The sequence below is a fragment of the Durotheca rogersii genome (assembly GCF_024521655.1).
Source record: "Durotheca rogersii strain YMJ 92031201 chromosome Unknown GGS23scaffold_13, whole genome shotgun sequence".
In the NCBI taxonomy this organism is placed as follows: Eukaryota; Fungi; Ascomycota; class Sordariomycetes; order Xylariales; family Xylariaceae; genus Durotheca; species Durotheca rogersii.
In genome coordinates, this window is record NW_026251244.1 from 648763 (window position 1) to 667304 (window position 18542).

The following is an 18542-nucleotide window of genomic DNA, read 5'->3' on the forward strand; positions in this document are numbered from 1 at the left end:
CGTCCTACGGACCTGATTTTCGACCCTCACACTGCGTTAAGTAGGTGGTATTGGCCCCAGTTTTGGTGTGGGATCTGGTGGTAAAATTTGTTTCTCCCCAGAAGCATCCCATGTACAGTGGCCAAACTGCCGGCATGGTTTTCACTTGAAAAGGGAGTGCTGATAGGCGAAGTTGCGGGCGTCAAACCTCAAACTGACATATTAGTATATCGTCAACGCAAGGCCGCTTAACATCCCTGGTTTGAGTCAAGACAGCATGCGTATCTCTGGGCCCGACGATGGAGAATGGGATATGACAAATTGTGCTGTACCGCATAGCAGTCTGCTATAAAGACTTGTCGATCCACTGCCTGGATGTGCCCGGAACGATCCCGTGCATAGTTCACCCCCAATAATCGGGGATTGTCAACTCGTCTGTGGTGGAGCCGAGCCCTAGAAAATCTAATAGGTCGCCATCCCTTCACCTGGCTGCAGCCACAATGCCAAGTCAAAGCTGTGCCTGGCCCTGAGGATGCCCGAATCATCCGCGTATGTCCACGTTCTAGATCTGCAGGAATACGAGAAGAGGAGGTAGAAGTTATATTGAAGGGTCATCAAGGCCTCATGCCCGATGTTGTCAATGTAATACTGCCAATCCAGGCCCCGATCGGATAAGAGTATGCACGGTGAGGCCGAGAATGAGATCCTGATCCGTCAAAAAGGGCCAGAATACGTTCTGCCATGAAATACCCCTTGTTCAGGATATCCCTAGTGCATATGTCTCGTGAGTGCTGGAATGGTAAACACATCATGATGCGTCGTCCATGGCCCTTTCGTTGCCCAAGCAATACTGTCGCCAACGCACTCGCTTATGTCGTACATGCAGAAGAAATTGAAGTTGGGTGTGCTCGGCTATAGTTGATCAGGGGAAAACTAGGCAGTGAAGGATGAATCGGGGGCCATGCCATGCTGTGTAAAGTACCGAGTTTCCCCTTTTGGCCTCTATCGTAATAAAAAGATCGATGTAGAGCGTCTTGTGTCGGCCCCAGCATGAGACACAGTATGGATTTTTGACGTCAGCCTAAGGATAGAGTATCGTTCTGGCCCGGGATATCGATCTTGCCAAGCGAGGCCTTACGGCGAGCGGTCGTGGCTTATAGTCGAACGAAGCCATGTGATATGCTGATCGGGTTCGTTTCTTGCCGCAAGAGGACTCCGCCGGTTTCCTTAGCACTCGCTACTACCTCTTCAGGTCTTATTACCCGTGTCTTTGTGGCATGTGTCTGTGTTTCTGCGAGCTCGATTCGATAGATAAGTTTCGCCTGAAATCGCCTGTTTGCGTGTTAATGATGGTGATAGCTCAGCAAAAGTCGCCGATTTTCAGAATAGATTTTTCAAGTACGCGCCAGCAAGATGTCCAGCCATACGGACTCAGTAGTCTACAGACTCACCATCCTTGATTTGATTGCAAGGCATATCCACAGCCACCCAGATGCAGAGGCGATCTGCTCTTCTAACGACTCCATGTCGTACTATACCCTCGATAATGATTCGCGGATCTTCGCATACCACCTAGTGTCACATGGAGTACACTCGGAAGTTATAGTGCCTATCTGTTTCGAAAAGTCGATATGGACAGGTAAGATCAGGCTCTCGGCTTTGTATTTCTACTAACGAGAGGCGATAATAGTGGTCGCAATACTTGCCGTTCTCAGGGCAGGGGGTGCTTTCGTTCTCCTTGACCCCGCTCATCCCACCGAGAGACTGGAGACGATCATTCGTAAATCCAAAGCGAAGGTCGCCGTCACCTCGCGTTCTCAGCAAGGCCGAATCGCTGACCTGGGCGTACAAGCATTATGCTTAGACAAGCTTGCCCTTGGCCAACTGGAATTGGCTGAGAGTGGTCCGCTACCACCTGTGACGGCAACCAGTGCGGCATACGTGGTGTACACGAGTGGGAGCACAGGACAACCCAAGGGCGTGGTCGTCGAGCACGGTTCATTCTGTGCCGGGGCGGTAGGACATGCGCACGCGATGCATATGGACGCGTCGTCACGCGTTCTCCAGTTCGCATCGTATAACTTTGACGCGTCTATTACTGAGATGCTGACGACTCTCGTCGTCGGTGGGACAATATGCGTCATCGCAGAATCGGATCGGCTGGACTCCATCGCCTTTACTGCTGCGGTGACGAAAATGGGCGCGACCTTTGCGCTGCTGACCGCATCCTTCATCGATACGTTGCCCGTTGGCGGGCTGAAAAGCCTAAAGACTCTTGTCCAAGGTGGTGAAGCCTTACCGCAAGGAGTGCTGGAGAAATGGGCTGACAGAATTACGTTGATGAATGCCTACGGCCAAGTTGTAAGTTTTGAGTGCTGATATTTTATGAGAGTAACAAGCTGAGCAAAAGCACAGGAGGCTTCCGTGGTTTCCACATGCACTCCACCGATACCTCGCGGTTCGAGTGGGAGTAACATAGGAAAGGCCGTCGTGGGACGTTGTTGGGTGGTAGACCCGGACGACCCCAACAGGAGAATGCGACAAGGAGAGGCCGGAGAGCTTCTCGTCGAAGGGCCGCATGTCGCTAGGGGCTACTTGGACGATCCAAAGAAGACCCAGCAGTCGTTCATCAGTAGGCCTACTTGGCACACGCAACTTTTCCCGGCGGAACACGACGTCCAAGCTCTTCGCTTTTACAAGACAGGCGATCTTGTCGTCGAAGAAGCGGACGGCAGCTTTGCCTTTGCTGGCAGAAAGGACGAGCAAGTCAAGGTTAATGGCCAGCGGATCGAATTGGGGGAAATCGAACACCAATTCAAGCGCGTGATGAATTCCGCGCGAGATCTCGTGGTCGAACTGGTGAAAAGGAAAACCAGCGGCGGCTACCGTGGCATTCTAGTTGGCTTTGTTGCCCTGAACCTCGACTGGACTGATAATGATGACGCGGCTAACAGGCGACTACTGGACTCAGAAATGGGTCCCTTAGCGAAGCAGGTCAATAATGTTCTTCCCAATTATATGATGCCCGCTTCGTTTGTACCTGTCCGGCGCATCCCAATCTCTATCAATGGCAAGATTGACCGCAAGGCCCTCCGAGCTTTAGGTGAAGCTCATTTCTCAGGGAGACAAAACCAGACGGAATTGCCGGGGCCTAAGCGCTCTGCTCTCAGTCAAGTCGAGCAGAAACTCCGAAAGATTTGGAGCAGAGTATTGAATGTGAGAGAGGCGGACATCGATCGGACTAGCATCTTCCAGACCCTTGGCGGCGACTCCATCTCCGCGATGCAAGTTGTATCGCAGGCCGCCACGGATGGTTTACGGGTTACAGCACAGCGTATTCTTCAACGGAAGACTATCGAAGCTCTAGCCTCTGACATGATGGTTAAACCGAATACGCAGAGGGTTGAGGCAGAAGAAGAAGAATACGTGGAGGAGCCCTTCGGTTTATCCCCGATTCAACGGCTATTCTTTGCGCTGTCACCCGAGGGCAACAATCACAACAACATCAGTTTCCTGCTTCGTATTAATCGTACGATCGAACAAGATGCTATTGAAAGCGCTGTTGGCGCAGTAGTATCAAGGAATGCCATGCTACGAGCCAGGTTCCTTGAATGGAAGCCGGGTAGTTGGCTTCAATACGTCTCAACCGATGTTTCGGGGTCTTACCGCATAACTACTCACGAGCTCGACAACTTGAGATCAGATCCGATGCCAATTATAAGAAAGTCCCAGAGAAGCATCAGCATTAAGGACGGCCCTCTCCTTCGCGTCGATCTCATAACAACTCGGCAGGAACAAGTTCGTCTCCTATTCATATGCGCTCACCACCTCGTCACCGACTTCGTATCTTGGCGCATCATCCTACAACAGCTTGAAGAGTATATCCAGACGGGAAAGATAGTATCTCCAAAAAGTTATCCTTTTCAAAATTGGTGCCGAGAACAGGAGAGGCAGATTCGACATTCACATTCCCAACAGCAGTCATCTGCACCATCCATGCCCGACTACAACTTTTGGGGTATGCAAGGGACGCCAAATACGTATGGGGATTCGGTCACTAAGACGATCGTATTGGATAAAGCACTTTCGTCCGAGATACTAAGTTCAGCACATAAAGACGCCCTCCAGGTCGAGGTAGTCGATATGATACTCTCCGCGGTTATGTATTCTTTTCAGAAGATCTTCTACGAGAGACAGTTACCACCATTCTTTGTGGAAGGGCATGGCCGAGAGCCGTTCTGGGACGATAGCATAGATTTGTCCTCGACAATGGGCTGGTTTACAACTATCCTTCCGATAATACTATCTCGCGGAGATTGTAACGACCCCTTGGAAGCGCTTCGGCAAGTGAAAAGCCAACGTGCGAAGTTTTCCGATAACGGGTTGGCTCAGTTCGCGGCCAACCTTTACAGCCAGAAGCGAGACCAGAGCGGCATCAAATACTCCTCCATGGAGGTGACGTTCAACTATGCCGGCATTTACCAGCAACTCGAGCGCCAGGGCAGCCTCTTCTCCGAAGTGACAGAACACACACTTATGAACCTGGACGGATTTGGAGAATCGTTGCCGCGGTTCGGCCTCATCGAAGTATTGGGCAATGTCCACCACGGGCATATTAAGTTGTCGTTCACCTTCAACAAAAGGATGCAACACCAAGATCGTATTAGCTTGTGGATCGAAGAGTGTCAGCGGACTCTTCAAGTGACAACCTCCCATCTGAATCCCTCCTGGCGCGACTTCCCACTCCTAGGGGCACCTTCGTCAGCTGATATCCAGAATGCATTGTCAACGATGGAACTTCGGATAGAGGATGTCGAGGATATTTACCCGTGTTCTCCGATGCAGAACGGCATGCTCATCAGTCGTGTCACTGAAAGAGGGAGCTACCTGTCTCAGCTCTATCTGGAAATCAGGTCGAACAGTGCACCTATTGATGTTGGTCGTCTTAAAAGTGCTTGGCAAGCTGTGGTAGACCACCACGCTGCGCTGAGAACGTTGTTGATGGAAAGCGTCAGGGGCGACGGGAGTTTTGATCAAGTGGTGCTACGCCGATCTGAAGCGGCCATCACGCAGGTTGATGACCGTCTTGAGGAGCAGTTTGTTGCCTCTTGGCCCTTGAATAGACCCCAGCACCATCTATTCTTGAGATTTGAATCTCCTTCGCATCTCCTCTTACGCTTGGATATCAGCCATGTTTTGATCGACGGGAACTCTACTGCAACCCTGTTGCGAGACCTTCAGCGAGCCTACGATAGTCCTAGGATCCTCACCCTTGAGCCGCACCCATTATACAGCCTCTACATCAAGCATACCTCGAGTCATTCCCCAAACCATTCCCTGGATTACTGGAGGCGGCACTTGTCTGGCTGCCACCCTTGTATTCTTCCGGAGTCGGGCGATTCGAAAAAGGGGCGACTGGAAGTCGCCCATGTGCCCACACTTGATTCAATGCAGACGATGAACTTCTGCCGAAAGAACGGTATTACGGTCTCAGACCTGCTTAAGACAGCCTGGGCTATCGTATTGCATTGGTATACGGGATCAACCAGCCCCGTGTTCGGGTCGCTGAGCACCACCCGAGGCGAGGAGCACGAGAAGACGGTCGGCGTGTTCAGTAATATACAGCCGTTCTCTGTCAAAATCGGCCCTGATTCGACAATTCTGAGGGTGCTGGAAAGTGTGCAGAGCGATAGCATAGAGCAAATGGCCCATAACGAGTGCTCTCTTGCCGACATAATGAATGTGGTAGACATGAAGGACGCACCACGGACTGGACTGTTCAATACGGCCATGTCGCTGCAGAAGTTGGCTCCCATCCACCATGACAGCAGCATAGACATCAAGATAACCCGCGAAATTGATCCGACAGAGGTATATATCCCCTAATACAGAGACGTGGGGTGACATACTAATGGTTACACCTAGTTTGCGGCGACATTCCTGGCCTACGTTAGCAACTCGAGCATCGAGCTTTCAATCCAACATTGGACCTCTAAGTTGTCGACGGAGCAGGCGAGTAACATTGCAGCCACATTGTCAACGGTGGTGCAAACCATGATTAGGAACCCAGACTCGACTGTCAAGAACCTGAATGTCATCAGTGAGAGAGATTGGTCTCGTCTAGGCCGATGGAACGCAAGACTAAACTCGTGTGCTCCCGTCAATGCTTGCATCCACCAACTTGTCAAGGATGTTAGCATGAAGCAGCCGAAATCGCTAGCTGTCGATGGCTGGGACGGCAAGTTGACATACGAGGAGCTCGACTGTTTGTCTTCCAAGCTCGCGGGTCACCTTCATCACCTAGGCGTTCGCCCCGAGTCCAAGGTCCCGGTGTGTATGGAGAAGTCTGTTTGGACTATTGTTGGCATGCTCTCCGTACTGAAGGCCGGGGGAGCATTCGTCCCCTTCGATCCGGAAGCGCCGCTCGCACGGATGCTGAAGCTCATAGGGGACCTCTCGGCGAGCCTTGTAATTGCAAGCCCGAAGACGGCTCACCGGCTACAGGATCACACAACTCAGGTCGTATTATCACTTGAGTTTATACTAAATCTTCCCGAGCGGAGTTTTCAGGCGGCTGTCAGCCCTGAAAATTTGGCATATGTCATGTTCACCTCAGGCTCGACGGGGGAGCCTAAAGGAATTATGATGCAGCACTCACAGATACTGGCCAGCTCTGCCCAGTATTGCCAAATGCTCGGTCTCGATGAGCAGTCGTGTGTGTTGCAATTCTCGGCTTATACATTTGACGCCAGCATTTTCGAGATATGGAGCACGCTTATTTCGGGAGGCCGCGTATGCCAGATATCTGAGGAACAGCGTATGGACGACGTCGAGGGTGCGATAGGCAGCCTTTCCCCCAATACCATGTTCATGACGCCTGCGATGCTAGGCTTAATGCAGCCCCATAAGATACCCAGCATCCGCACCGTCGTGACAGGCGGCGAGGTGATCCCCCAGAGCGTCCTCAGCACCTGGGCGCCCGCCGTGCGTCTCATCGAAGCGTACGGACCGACGGAGACCGCCGTATTTGCCACTTTCCAGATGGACCTCAGTACGGATTCGGATAGGCTATGTATCGGACAGAGCTTCTGTTGCCGAGCCTGGGTAGTTGATGCGGAGTCACTGAACCTCGTCCCTATCGGGGCGGCTGGCGAACTGTGGCTCGAGGGCCCTAGCCTGGCCCGCGGATACCTGAACGCCGAAAAGCAAACTGCTGAGAGCTTCGTTTACCACGAGAACTGGTTGGAACCTGGTAAAACCTGTCGGTTCTACCGCACCGGTGACTTGGTGCGGATGAAAACGGATGGTAGCCTCCAATTCGTCGGCCGCAAGGATTCGCAAGTAAAGATTAGGGGCCAACGTATCGAGTTGTCGGAGGTAGAGCATCAGGCTTCGCTTGCCCTCGAATATCGCACACCAGTTGCAGCTGTCACGGTAAATTCCCTGCTTGCTCTCCTCGTCGAGGTAGGAAGTGTTTCCGACCAACACGCCTCCTCAACCGTCTCACTACTACAAGCCGAGCTTCCCGAGCGCCTACCACGATTTATGGTTCCGTCAATAATCCTACTAACCTCTGATTCCTTTCCACGACTGTCTTCGGGAAAGCTGGACAGAAAGTCGCTGCAAGTAATGGCGACGAGACTCAGGGAAGAGCAGCGCCTGAAGAGAATGGCGAAACGGGCCGACGAGCCTTTGCAGGATCACAAGCTTATCAAGGCCGTCGCATCAGTGCTCAAACTTGAGTCTTCCCAGATAAAACTGAGCGATAACTTCTACCAGCTCGGCGGAAATTCGATATTAGCGATGAGACTGGTGGCTGCTACGAGAGCCGAGGGCCTTCGCCTCACCGTCGCCTCAGCTTTGAAGAACCCTGTGTTGCGTGACATGGAGAAGACACTGGTTCCTATCGCACAGGAGGCATCCACGACGACTGATATACCGCCATTCGGTCTTCTAAAGGACCACGTGGAATTGATCCGAACGGAGGCCGTCAAAGCCTTCAATCTACAGTCAGAAGATGAAATCGAAGACATATACCCGGCTACGCCTATGCAAGAGGCCCTTATTGTAGAATCATCCAAGAACCCTTTGGCTTACGTGGCTCAGCATGTGGTCGAACTTCCTTCGGATCCTGACTTTAGCCTCCCGAGGTTTCGCGCAGCTTGGGAAAGGTGTGTCGAGCAATATCATATCCTACGTACACGCATCTTCCAGTCTGTGCAAACGAGGCCGCCTCGCCCGATGCAGGTCGTTATGCGTGGAGTCTCGGTGAACTGGGAGTACGGCGACGATTTGCAGTCTCACCTAGAGAACATTGCGTACACACCAGGGGAGTCCGTCAATGTGGTCGCAATAATCCACGACAGTAATTTGAAAGCTCGGTACTTCGTCTGGGTGGCCCATCACAGCCTGTACGATGGATTCTCGCTTAGCGCGTTACTACAGAGAGTCCACGATCTCTACAGCGGAAATACGCAGGTACCCAAGACAATACCCTTCAAAAATTACGTCAAATACGCCAACGAAGTTCAGGATTCTAGAGCTGCGATGGAATTTTGGAGGTCCTACCTGGCCGGCGCTTCACCCTCTTCTTACCCCCCTGTCCGAGCTGGGGCCAAGGCAGACAGCACACTGGACTTCCAAATACATCTCCCGGAACAGAGCGAAATAGAAGTCACTCTAACGACTATTCTACGAGTAGCTTGGGCGTTGACGATCGCCACATGTAACGACGAGGCAGAGGATATTGTGTTCGGAGGCATTGTGAGCGGCAGGAATGCGCCGCTGGATGGCGCCGACACGGTCATGGGGCCTACCATCACCGCTACTCCTGTGCGAGTGACATTCAGTTCCGGTGAACTAGCACGCGAAGTTCTCCTGCGAGTCCAGAAACAGGCATTTGCCATGATTCCACACGAGGTGCTATCCCCACGGAACATTCGCGCACTCTCGCCAGATGCGGCCAGGGCCTCGTCATTTGGCAGTCTGCTTGTTGTTCAGCCACCGTTGGAAGCTAGCATGCCATACAAGGTCCAGTCCAACGCCGTTGACGTTTACGGCTCCTTTTCGTACCCTCTGAATATCGTTTGCACCTTGGTCGATAAAAGTACCGTCAAGGTAGATGTCACATACGCGTCGGCGGCCCTTGAATCTTCCCACGTTGAGCAGCTGATGGACCAGTTCGACTACATCACGCGAAGCCTTGTTGACGATAGGGGAGATCTGGTGGTCGGAAATATTGGCTCGATGAGCTCCGCCTCCCCATCTAGTACCCCCGGCCCCGTATCAACTCGCGGCAGCTCACCCGACATTGCGCCCCTGACACCGATGGAAATTCAACTGCGGATATTCTGGGCTGAACTGCTGGAACACAAAGAGCCAGAGAGTATTGGATCATCGAACAACTTCATAGAATTGGGCGGGGATTCTATCACGGCCATGCAGCTTTCGGGGATTGCCCGGCGACAGGGCTACGCGCTCCAAGTGCCCGACATTCTTCATAATCCGATACTGAGAGACATGGCCGTCTGCATGGCCGTTCTTGATGGGCCCGGGGAGAAAACCCAGATCCCACCTTTCTCACTACTTCCAACTTCCACACCCCGGGACGAGTTCCTCCCCTTGGCTGCCGCCGATATATCTGTGCTAATAGACAGTATAGAGGACATGTACCCCTGCACGCCACTACAGGAAGGGCTCATGGCGACGTCAAGCTCACGCCCCGGCGCATACATCGCACGACTGGTAGTGGATATGAAGCTTCGCGATATCGAAAGCTACAAGGCCGCATGGGAATCTGTCGTCACGTCTCATCCGATACTCCGCACGAGAATCGTCCATCTCGGAACCGCCGGAATGGTCCAGGTCGTATTGAAACCCTCACTACCATCGATCGACTGGAGAACAAGCACGAACATAGACGACTACATCAAGGAAGACCAAGACAAACCGATGGGCTTCGGAGATTCCTTGACTAGATACGGAATCGTCGTCACCGGAAACGATGTGAAATTCATATGGACTGCCCATCATGCCATTTACGATGGCGCCACCGTTGCTCTGCTGTCGGAAGCTGTCCACAACGCTCATACCGGGAAATATATGGAGGAGCCGCCTAAGTTTAACAGATTCGTAGAGTATTTAACCAAACTCGACACAGATGGATCCGATGAGTTTTGGAAGAGGACCCTGGCCGGTTCTAAGTCGATGCCGTTTCCTCTGGTGTTGTCACTAGACCACGCATCCCAAGCCAACCACGTGGTTGAAAGACGAGTCATCCTGGGGCGAAAGAAACCGGCCGGTATCACCATGGCAAGCTTACTTCAGACGGCCTGGGCATTCGTACTGGCTAGGTATTCGGGTTCCGACGACGTGGTACTTGGAGTTGTGCAGTCGGGGCGCCTCGTCCCGGTACCAGACATCGACCGCATGCCCGGACCCGTGATCACCACCGTGCCCCTATTTATCCGCCTCGACCGCACACAGACACTAACCAGCCTGCTCTACCAGGTCCAAAGCGCAACTAATGAATTAATACCCCATTGCCATCGAGGGCTGCAGAACATCCGGGAAGTTAGCGACGATGCTAGACAGGCGTGCGACTTCCGCTCGCTACTCACAATCTTCCCTCAAGAAACAGAATGTCTTGCCGAATTCGACCTGCGGAGAGCGCTCTCTCTCACAAGTGACGCGGCTGACTTTCACAATTACCCGCTCGCCTTGGAGTGCGCTTTCACGGAGTCCGATATCCGGCTCACGGCAACACACGACACCAGCGTCATCGAGCCGCGCCAGATGGACTGGATGCTTCAGCAGCTCGACAATGTCCTGCAACAATTGGTCTCAGTGGACATCGCACTCAAGCCTGTCGCGCGGATGGAGCTATTGACGCGGCAAGATTATGATAGACTCTACGGCTGGGGTAGGAATGCTCTCGCGAGAGACCAAGCCAATTGCCCGTCAGCCTGGGTTGTCGACTTGCGCTACGACGACTGGCTTGCTCCCACCGGGGTGGTTGGAGAGCTCGTGGTCGAAGAGCGCGTAGAGCCGTACAAGAACGGGATCGCAAGCACCCCGAGGTGGCTTGAGAGATTTGGCCTCCGCAACAGACATACGATCAGGACTGGCCAACTTGCTCGGTTCAACTGTGACGGGTCATTAGAGATCATCGGCCCAAAGTCGACACTCGTAGAATCCAACGGCCGTCGTTTTATTGCCAGAGATATCGAGCAGCTCGCGAGCAAATTCTTACGGAATATGGACGTCTCCATCCAAGTGGTCAAAGGAGGCGATGGGTCGGGAAGGGACTCACTTATCGCCTCCGTGGCGTGGGAGCTCGGACAGACGGACAACGAATCGGCGCAGAAGTCCTCGGAAGTGTTACTGCGAACCGTCGGAGACAGGCTTAAACGCGTGTTGCCCTCATTCATGGTGCCCAGCACGTTTGTTCCGATGCGTCGCTTCCATTCACCAACCAGCGACAACACCGACTCGACAAAGGAAGCTGACCTTGCAACCGCCTTCATCCTAGAAAATGTCGCCGAGGATTTGACCAAAACCGGTAATGCAGATTCTGCCGAGATAGAACGCTGCCTTCTCCCGCTATGCGAATCAATCCTTGGTCTTGAAGGTATGATTGGGGATGATAACTTCCTCAACCTCGGAGGCGACTCCCTAGATGCGATGAAACTAGTCGCGGCAGCTCGACACCAAGGCATCATACTCACCGTCAGAGACATATTCGACAACGCCATCATATCAAGGATCTCAGAGGTCGCGAAATTCCGTCCGAAGTCTGAGGTCGTTCTTCCACCATTCTCTATCATCGGCGACAACGTGGACGAGGCGGTCGCGGAAGTAGCCGCATATTGTCACATCGAGAGGGAGCTGATCGAGGATGTATATCCAAGCACACCTCTTCAAGAGGGGCTCATGGCTTTGTCTAACATGGAGAGAGGCGCCTACATCGCAGAATATATCGTCCCTGTACCGGACGCGGAGGCGGCTAAAGCGGCCTGGGTGTCCCTTGTCACAGCCACCCCTATTCTCCGTACTCGTATCGTCCAAACGGACAAATGGGGATGTCTACAAGTTGTCGTCGAGAAGAACGCTGATACCGAGGTCGGATCAGCGAGAAGCCTTGACGAGTACCTCGTGCACGCACGGAAAGACGTCATGCTACCCGGACAGAGGCTCGCCAAGGCCAGTATCGTGACTGAAGGAAACACAAGCTACCTCGTCCTCTTCGTACACCATGCCCTTTTCGATGGTTGGTCCTGGGGCATGCTCCTCGATCGACTCTACGCACATTACCAGGGTTTGCCCTTGAGTCCGGCACAACCTTACAACCGATTCATTCATTACCTTCACAAGACTCTTGACTCCAAGGCATCCGAGGACTTCTGGCGCTCATACCTCGAAGGCGCAAACCCAGCCCCTTTCCCGCCAACGTCAAAACATATTGAACCCCTACCCGAGGCTCACGAGAGCCGCCGCATCCGTCTAGACAGGCCGAAAACCCACGCTCACACTACAACTACCATTATACAGGCCGCTTGGGCCCTACTCGTAGGCCACTACACGGCTTCCGAAGATGCCGTATTCGGGGCCACGCTCTCGGGCAGAACAGTGCCGCTCGACGGCGTTCAAGACATAATCGGCCCGACCTTTGCCACGATCCCTATGCGATTCCGTCTCAACGGCGCCAGGTCGGTGTCTGAGCTGCTCGACACAGCGCAGAGCGTCAGCATGAGCCCGATGCAGCACTTCGGGCTGCAGCGCATACGGCAGATCAGCGCCAGCACGCGGGCCGCCTGCGAATTCGGCAGCCTGCTCGTCGTCCAGCCCGCCAGCAGCGATGACAGCTCGGAGAACTTCTTCCTGCGCGGGAATGACTCGAAGCTCGTGTCCGGCTTTACCAATTACGGCACCATCCTGCTCTGCCAAATGCTCCCCGACTCCAGCATCGACGCCAGTATCGTGTTCGACTCGAGAGTCGTAAGCCAGCGGTGGGCCAAATGTCTCCTCGGCCGATTCGACCGCGTGTTGCAACAGCTCTGCGGCGATGCCGATATTGCGATTGGCAGCGTGGATTACTACATCCCAGATGACCCCGACGGAGAGACCCTGAAGATAGTCGAACCAGAGGATACCCCAAGCGCGATACCGATTCCAGAATCGCCGGAAGAAGCAGCGCAACCTAAGGGCTCTACGAAGCAGATCCTGGTGTCCCTGTGGGCCCGGGTGCTGGATGTCGGGGTTAGCCAGATCACAGACGATATCACGTTTGCCGAGCTGGGCGGCGACTCGATCACAGCGATGAAACTGTCGTCGAAGGCACGCCGCGCCGGCATCGCGCTCAGCGTCGCTGACATCATGAAGCGGTCGCGCTTCGCCGACGTGGCCGCGGCGTGCCGGCCGCTCACCGAGACCGCCGAGGTGTCTGAGTACGAGTACCAACCATTCATGACGTTCAGCCCGGAAGCCGGAATCGACCAGTTCCTCCGGGAGGCCGTTGGAGCGGGCCAGGACGAGATCGAAGACATCATTGAGGCGACGTCCACGCAGAAGGGCATGAACACATCGGCCACTTCGCAGCACGGCGGCAGCATCAACCACGTGTGGTTGGACTTCCGCGGGCCCGTCGACGCCTACAAGTTGAAGGCGGCGTGCTCAGTCATCGTAGCCCGTCACAGCATCCTGCGTACAGTATTCGTCCCGCACGGCGAGAAGCTAATGCAAGTCGTCTTCCGCCAGCACACACCGCAATGGATCGACGTCTACGCCGACGCCGACCAAACCATCGAGACCACCACTGCCGCCATTCTCGCCAGGAGCCAGCACGAGCCCGAGCGGCACGGGCGGCACGGCCTGCGGTTCAGCTTCGTGTCCGGACCCGCCGACGAGAGCCGCCTGGTCGTTCGCATCCCGCACGCCCTGTACGACGGGATCAGCATGCCACTCATACTAGAAGACCTCCGTGTGGCATACGAGGGCCAGCCACTGCCCGCGGCGCCGCCGAGCTTTGCGGCGCACCTGCACGCGCGACGGCGTCTGGTGGCCGCGGGCGACACCGAGGCATACTGGCGCGAGCACCTGCGGGGGTCGCGGATGACGCGACTGGTCCGCCGCACGAGCGCTGCCGCCGCCAACGTCGACCAGCACCTAACACGTTCGTTCTCTGTCGCCGGCGCTGGCTACAGCAAGTACGCGCTGGAGACGGTGCTGCACGCGGCGTGGGCGCTGGTGCTTGGGCGCCTGTCAGGTACTGCCGACGTCGTGTTTGCGCGCGTGGCGGCCAGCCGCGACGTGCCGCTGGCGGGGGCGCTCTCGGTGTGCGGCCCGACGGTCAACACGGTGCCAGTGCGGGTGCGGCTGGGGCGCGGCGCGGCGACGCGCCACGAGCTGCTGGCGGCAGTCGAGGACGACCGCCTCGCGGGCCTCCGGCACGAGCACCTCGAGACGGAGCAGCTCGTCGCGAAGTGCTGCGACGCGGGGTGGGCCGGCGGCAGCGACACCGACGACAAGGCCGCGCCGCTGAGGTTCGGCAGCCTGCTCCTCTACAACAACCTCGACGCGGCGCAGACCTTCGAGCGCGGCGAGATGGGCGCCTGGCGCGGCGCCGAGTGCCGCATCGGTGCCGCGGCGCGACCGTGGGACGCGGCGGACGTCCAGCTCGCGGTCATGCCCGAAGGGCCAGCCGGCGAACGCGCGCGGGTGGACTTCGTCTTCGCGGGGTCGGTGATCTCGCGGGACGCTGTCGCTACCATGATGGAGATGTTCTGCCAGAATGTAGAGATGCTGGCTGCTGAGGAGGACGGGGAGATTGAGGGTTTGGACGGATTTGGGGCTTGAAAGTTAAACACATAATGGGCAATACGAGTTTTTGTTAGGGGGGGAGGGGGATATTCCAATGGTTCAGGAGATTTCATAGCCTTTCGGCTTCTCATTTTTATCTTAATAGACACGGAGACATTCTGGCTGGGAAGGGTGACGATGGGAGGTGACAATTCTGAATTCGCGACTGGATATACGGATCAAAAGGGGGCACACCTAGGGTAGTACATAATAGTATACGAGTAACATGTAACTAGAGAAAATCATACGCTGAATGACCGAACATTTCGGGTTCCTAGGTGAGGATTAAAGATCGTGAACACGGATGGCGTGTGTGCTTGATGGAAGAGGTCCGGCGCCCTTGAATTTGCCCCTATTATGCACCACCGAAAACGGAGTAAGCAACCAGAATCCCTAGTCGCGGCATCGCCAATACACGTCAATTAGCCTCTCTTCTTAGTCGGGTTTATTTCATTATGTTTGACCGTCGAGGCATTCTCTAGCTAAAAAAGCAGAGGGATAGGAAGGAAGCCAACAAAGGATTCCACGTTCGTGGGATGATTGTAAATCTACGGCCCCCCATGGTCATCACGATACCATCGAGGCGTATCGCAATGTTAGCGACCATTTCTTCCTTAGAGAGTATGTCCCGGACCGCAGCTCCTCGAGGCATGAACACTCCGGGCACTGGATGGAATCACGCTGTGCCCAGCTACTGATCCGATAGGCCACGACCTCCAGCATCAAGCGGTTACCCGGGAACTTCTCTTTTATGATCTTCTTCCAGTGGCTCTTCTTCGTCGTCCGGTATCGACAGCAGTAACAGCAGACTGCTAGTGTTCTGACGGGCTGGCCTCTCGCGTTGACCGGACAGATAAGATGTACGAGCGAGCGCATTGCTATGCAGTCCTGCGGTGGGGAAAGATCCCGATGCTTGATGGCAGAGGGGATGCTTAAGTTCAACATGCTCGAGACGTGAAGGAGGCGCTTACAAGCCAACGCCAGGCAGACATTAGCCAGGGGGTCACCAAGGTCGAATATCATGAGCAGAATCTCGGTGGGAAGCTGTGCCAGGCTCGACGACTGGTTGCTTGTCGGCAATTCCTCTAGAAGCTAGCTTATAGTTAGCTATAGCTAATCCGGCAATATGCGATCGAGATTCCATACTTGGGCCGGGATGGTGAAACAACCCCAATGGGTGGGGAATGGTGACGCCGACAAGTACTGATAGCTGACTCGAGGTAATCAGGCGGATACTCGCCATGAAAGCTGGCCATCTTCACAGAACGTCTGGGGTTTTGCTCATTCTGCACGTGTGATAATAATTGAGAGAGGCAGCTCGGCGACGCCCTGTAGAGCTCGACGGGCAGAACAGGTCGGACGGGCACGACGCGGTCCCGACGCGGTGCCCCTCTAGATGATGATGTGCTTAGTGGGGTAAGCTGTTGTCTAGTACGGGGATTTAGAAGGGACGAAATCGACGGCGAGGCTCAGCAACTCGAGCTCGAGAGTCGCTGTGTAGGCCGCGCAGAAAATTGGGACACCAGCCAAAAGAATCACCAAGAAGAGGGAAAAGGAAATTGACGAGAAAAGATCTAGGTTTGTTTTTGCGACTTCACGAGAAAAACCTTGCCATTTAGGCAGCAAACGGTGTGGTCACGTGAGGGTTCTATAGGTACCTACTTCGGTATATCTTATCTTGTCTTGTAGATAGGTCGATGACGAACTCGCATCTATCCATGCACCTCTGCCAGTGGAGAGAGGGAGGATTCTGTCACGATCGTGATGGCAAGACTTGGGTAGTGTCAGATCCCTACGTGCAAGTCGGAACCGGGTGAAGGGTGAGGGGCAACCTACCTATGTGGCGCAATGGACGACGAGGAACAAGTACGGAGTCTCATATTTACATCTGGAAAAACATGAATTTTTGGATGGTTATATTAACTGCCTATTAAATCGAGCGACATTCACAGTAATGGGCAATATTTACTTCAATCCGATTAGTATAAAATAGCCAAGCTCTTTAATTCGCGATAGCTTCTAGCTACCCTTCCTCATAGATCAATGGCTCATTGGGTTCGGCATCCTAAAGATTCTCATCCTAATTACCAACCGGTATCGTAAGATCACAGGAAGCGGACCAGCCGGGAAGCACAAATAGCTATTTGCTTGCAGGCAGAACGCCGGACCGAAACTATTCAGACGGAGCTATTACGATATCACGATGCCCTCGTCCACGATGCCCTTGCCCACGATCGACGAAGCTCCCGTCGGAGAGCAGTCCGAGAAAAACGCTAACGAACTTAACCAAAAGGTTACCGGATCCCGAGAGTCGTATGAGAAACCGGTTAACGGCGCCCATAAACGAATGAAGTTTATCGTTAAGAACCTTCAACGGCAACATACCGACATCCTACATAAGATAAAGGAACGCTTTAAAAAGCTGACCGCCCTTATCAAATGTCGGCAGGGTAATCAATCTAATCCATCAAACCCATCGAATGCAGCAAGTCCGCCGAGTCCCTCGCCGCCAGCGGGATGCGCGATACCCGCGGTTAACGAACGCAACAGCAACGGCGAGGATAGAGCTAAAGCCACTAACGACGCTCGACACCTCGTTGCTGACGACGCTCAATGCAAAGCCCGTCCGACAACCGAGCCAGCCTGTCCTAAGGCCTACTCGGGAGCGGGACCTGAACCATATACCCCCACGGGCCCAGAATGCCTCCCAAACGGGAAGATCGACTTCCATCGGGCAAAAAACCCTGGTCCCGGTTCGGCCGAGATCCAGCAAGAAGCTCCTCACATTTTTCACAGCCCACTGACAGAATTCGCGACGCTGTTACCCATCGTTGGCGAAAGCCTTGTTAACTTTATGCGCCGCATACGCGAAGCTTACTACCGACTGTCGTCCCAGGATCGCGAGAGTAGGTTGATCCGCGAGTTGTTACTGAACCACTTCAAGAACTACGCTCCCAGCGTGTGGTTGTCTTTAGTTGATCACATCCACCAGTGGAACACAGACCAGGTCGTTGAGAAGGCAGTGTGCCGCGCTGAAGTGATTACGCACATAGCGGTGGAACGCAAGATTTACAGCACGCCCACGATCACCACACAGCTGCGGGGCACAGCTGCCCCGTTTTATATTATGAAGATTGCCGAAGCGACAGCTTTAAGACCGGGATCACCTTACGTCAGGCTCCTTGACGCTACTGACGCCGTCGTTCAAGCAGCAAAGCTACCTGAGATTTTAGGTTCGCGGTGCGACGATGGTTAAGCGCCGTGAGGAGCAGGGCTACGCCACGAAAGCAGCTAACGACGGCGACGGCGACGGCGGTGACAACGACGACGACGAGTGCTTCTACCTACGGGATCGAAGCCGAAGCCAACCTGGGAAAATTCGATTACCCAGCGAATTCAACGGCTGCGAGTGAAGCTAGGTATCGTAAACATACCTACCAAGAATCAGGGAGATCGACGAAGATCACGAGGATCACGAGGATCGAGGACGATCCTCAGAAAGGAGAGGAGGCATATGGACCCCAGCTACCTTATCGGTTACCCTATGAACTGTTCCATTGAATGGAGCTGATATTCACCGTAATCGGCGATATTCATCTGAATACAATTGATATAAATAAGTCTTCAATTGGCAGTAGCTCTAGCCCCTAGCTAATATCATCCTAATAGATCAACGGTTCATCAGGTTCGGCATCCCAAGATTCTAA

General features: G+C 54.1%; 3 protein-coding genes across 3 annotated transcripts; 2 read left to right on the top strand and 1 right to left on the bottom strand.

Annotated features, from left to right (window-relative positions):
• Nucleotides 1-1077: 1077 nt before the first annotated feature.
• On the top strand, nt 1078-14832 carry GGS23DRAFT_610619 (uncharacterized protein; the record flags this gene model as incomplete). Its single annotated transcript, XM_051520342.1, has 4 exons — nt 1078-1618; nt 1670-2340; nt 2395-5850; nt 5905-14832. The coding sequence occupies exons 1-4, from the start codon at nt 1393-1395 to the stop codon at nt 14830-14832; spliced, it is 13281 nt and encodes a 4426-aa protein (XP_051371147.1). The 5' UTR covers nt 1078-1392.
• GGS23DRAFT_572377 (uncharacterized protein) lies at nt 14662-16480 on the bottom strand. Its single transcript, XM_051516622.1, has 2 exons — nt 15982-16480; nt 14662-15927 (listed from the first exon to the last, which is right to left on the bottom strand). The coding sequence occupies exon 2, from the start codon at nt 15856-15858 to the stop codon at nt 15403-15405; it is 456 nt and encodes a 151-aa protein (XP_051371148.1). The 5' UTR covers nt 15859-15927; nt 15982-16480; the 3' UTR covers nt 14662-15402.
• Nucleotides 16481-16559: 79 nt separating this feature from the next.
• On the top strand, nt 16560-18423 carry GGS23DRAFT_572378 (uncharacterized protein). Its single transcript, XM_051516623.1, has one exon. It carries the CDS (start codon nt 17039-17041, stop codon nt 18089-18091), a length of 1053 nt encoding a protein of 350 aa, XP_051371149.1. The 5' UTR covers nt 16560-17038; the 3' UTR covers nt 18092-18423.
• Nucleotides 18424-18542: the final 119 nt, after the last annotated feature.

Coding starts and splice junctions, on each gene's coding strand:
- GGS23DRAFT_572377 (XM_051516622.1), bottom strand. CDS start 15,858: ATGATATTCGACCTTGGTGACCCCCTGGCTAATGTCTGCCTGGCGTTG.
- GGS23DRAFT_572378 (XM_051516623.1), top strand. CDS start 17,039: ATGCCCTCGTCCACGATGCCCTTGCCCACGATCGACGAAGCTCCCGTC.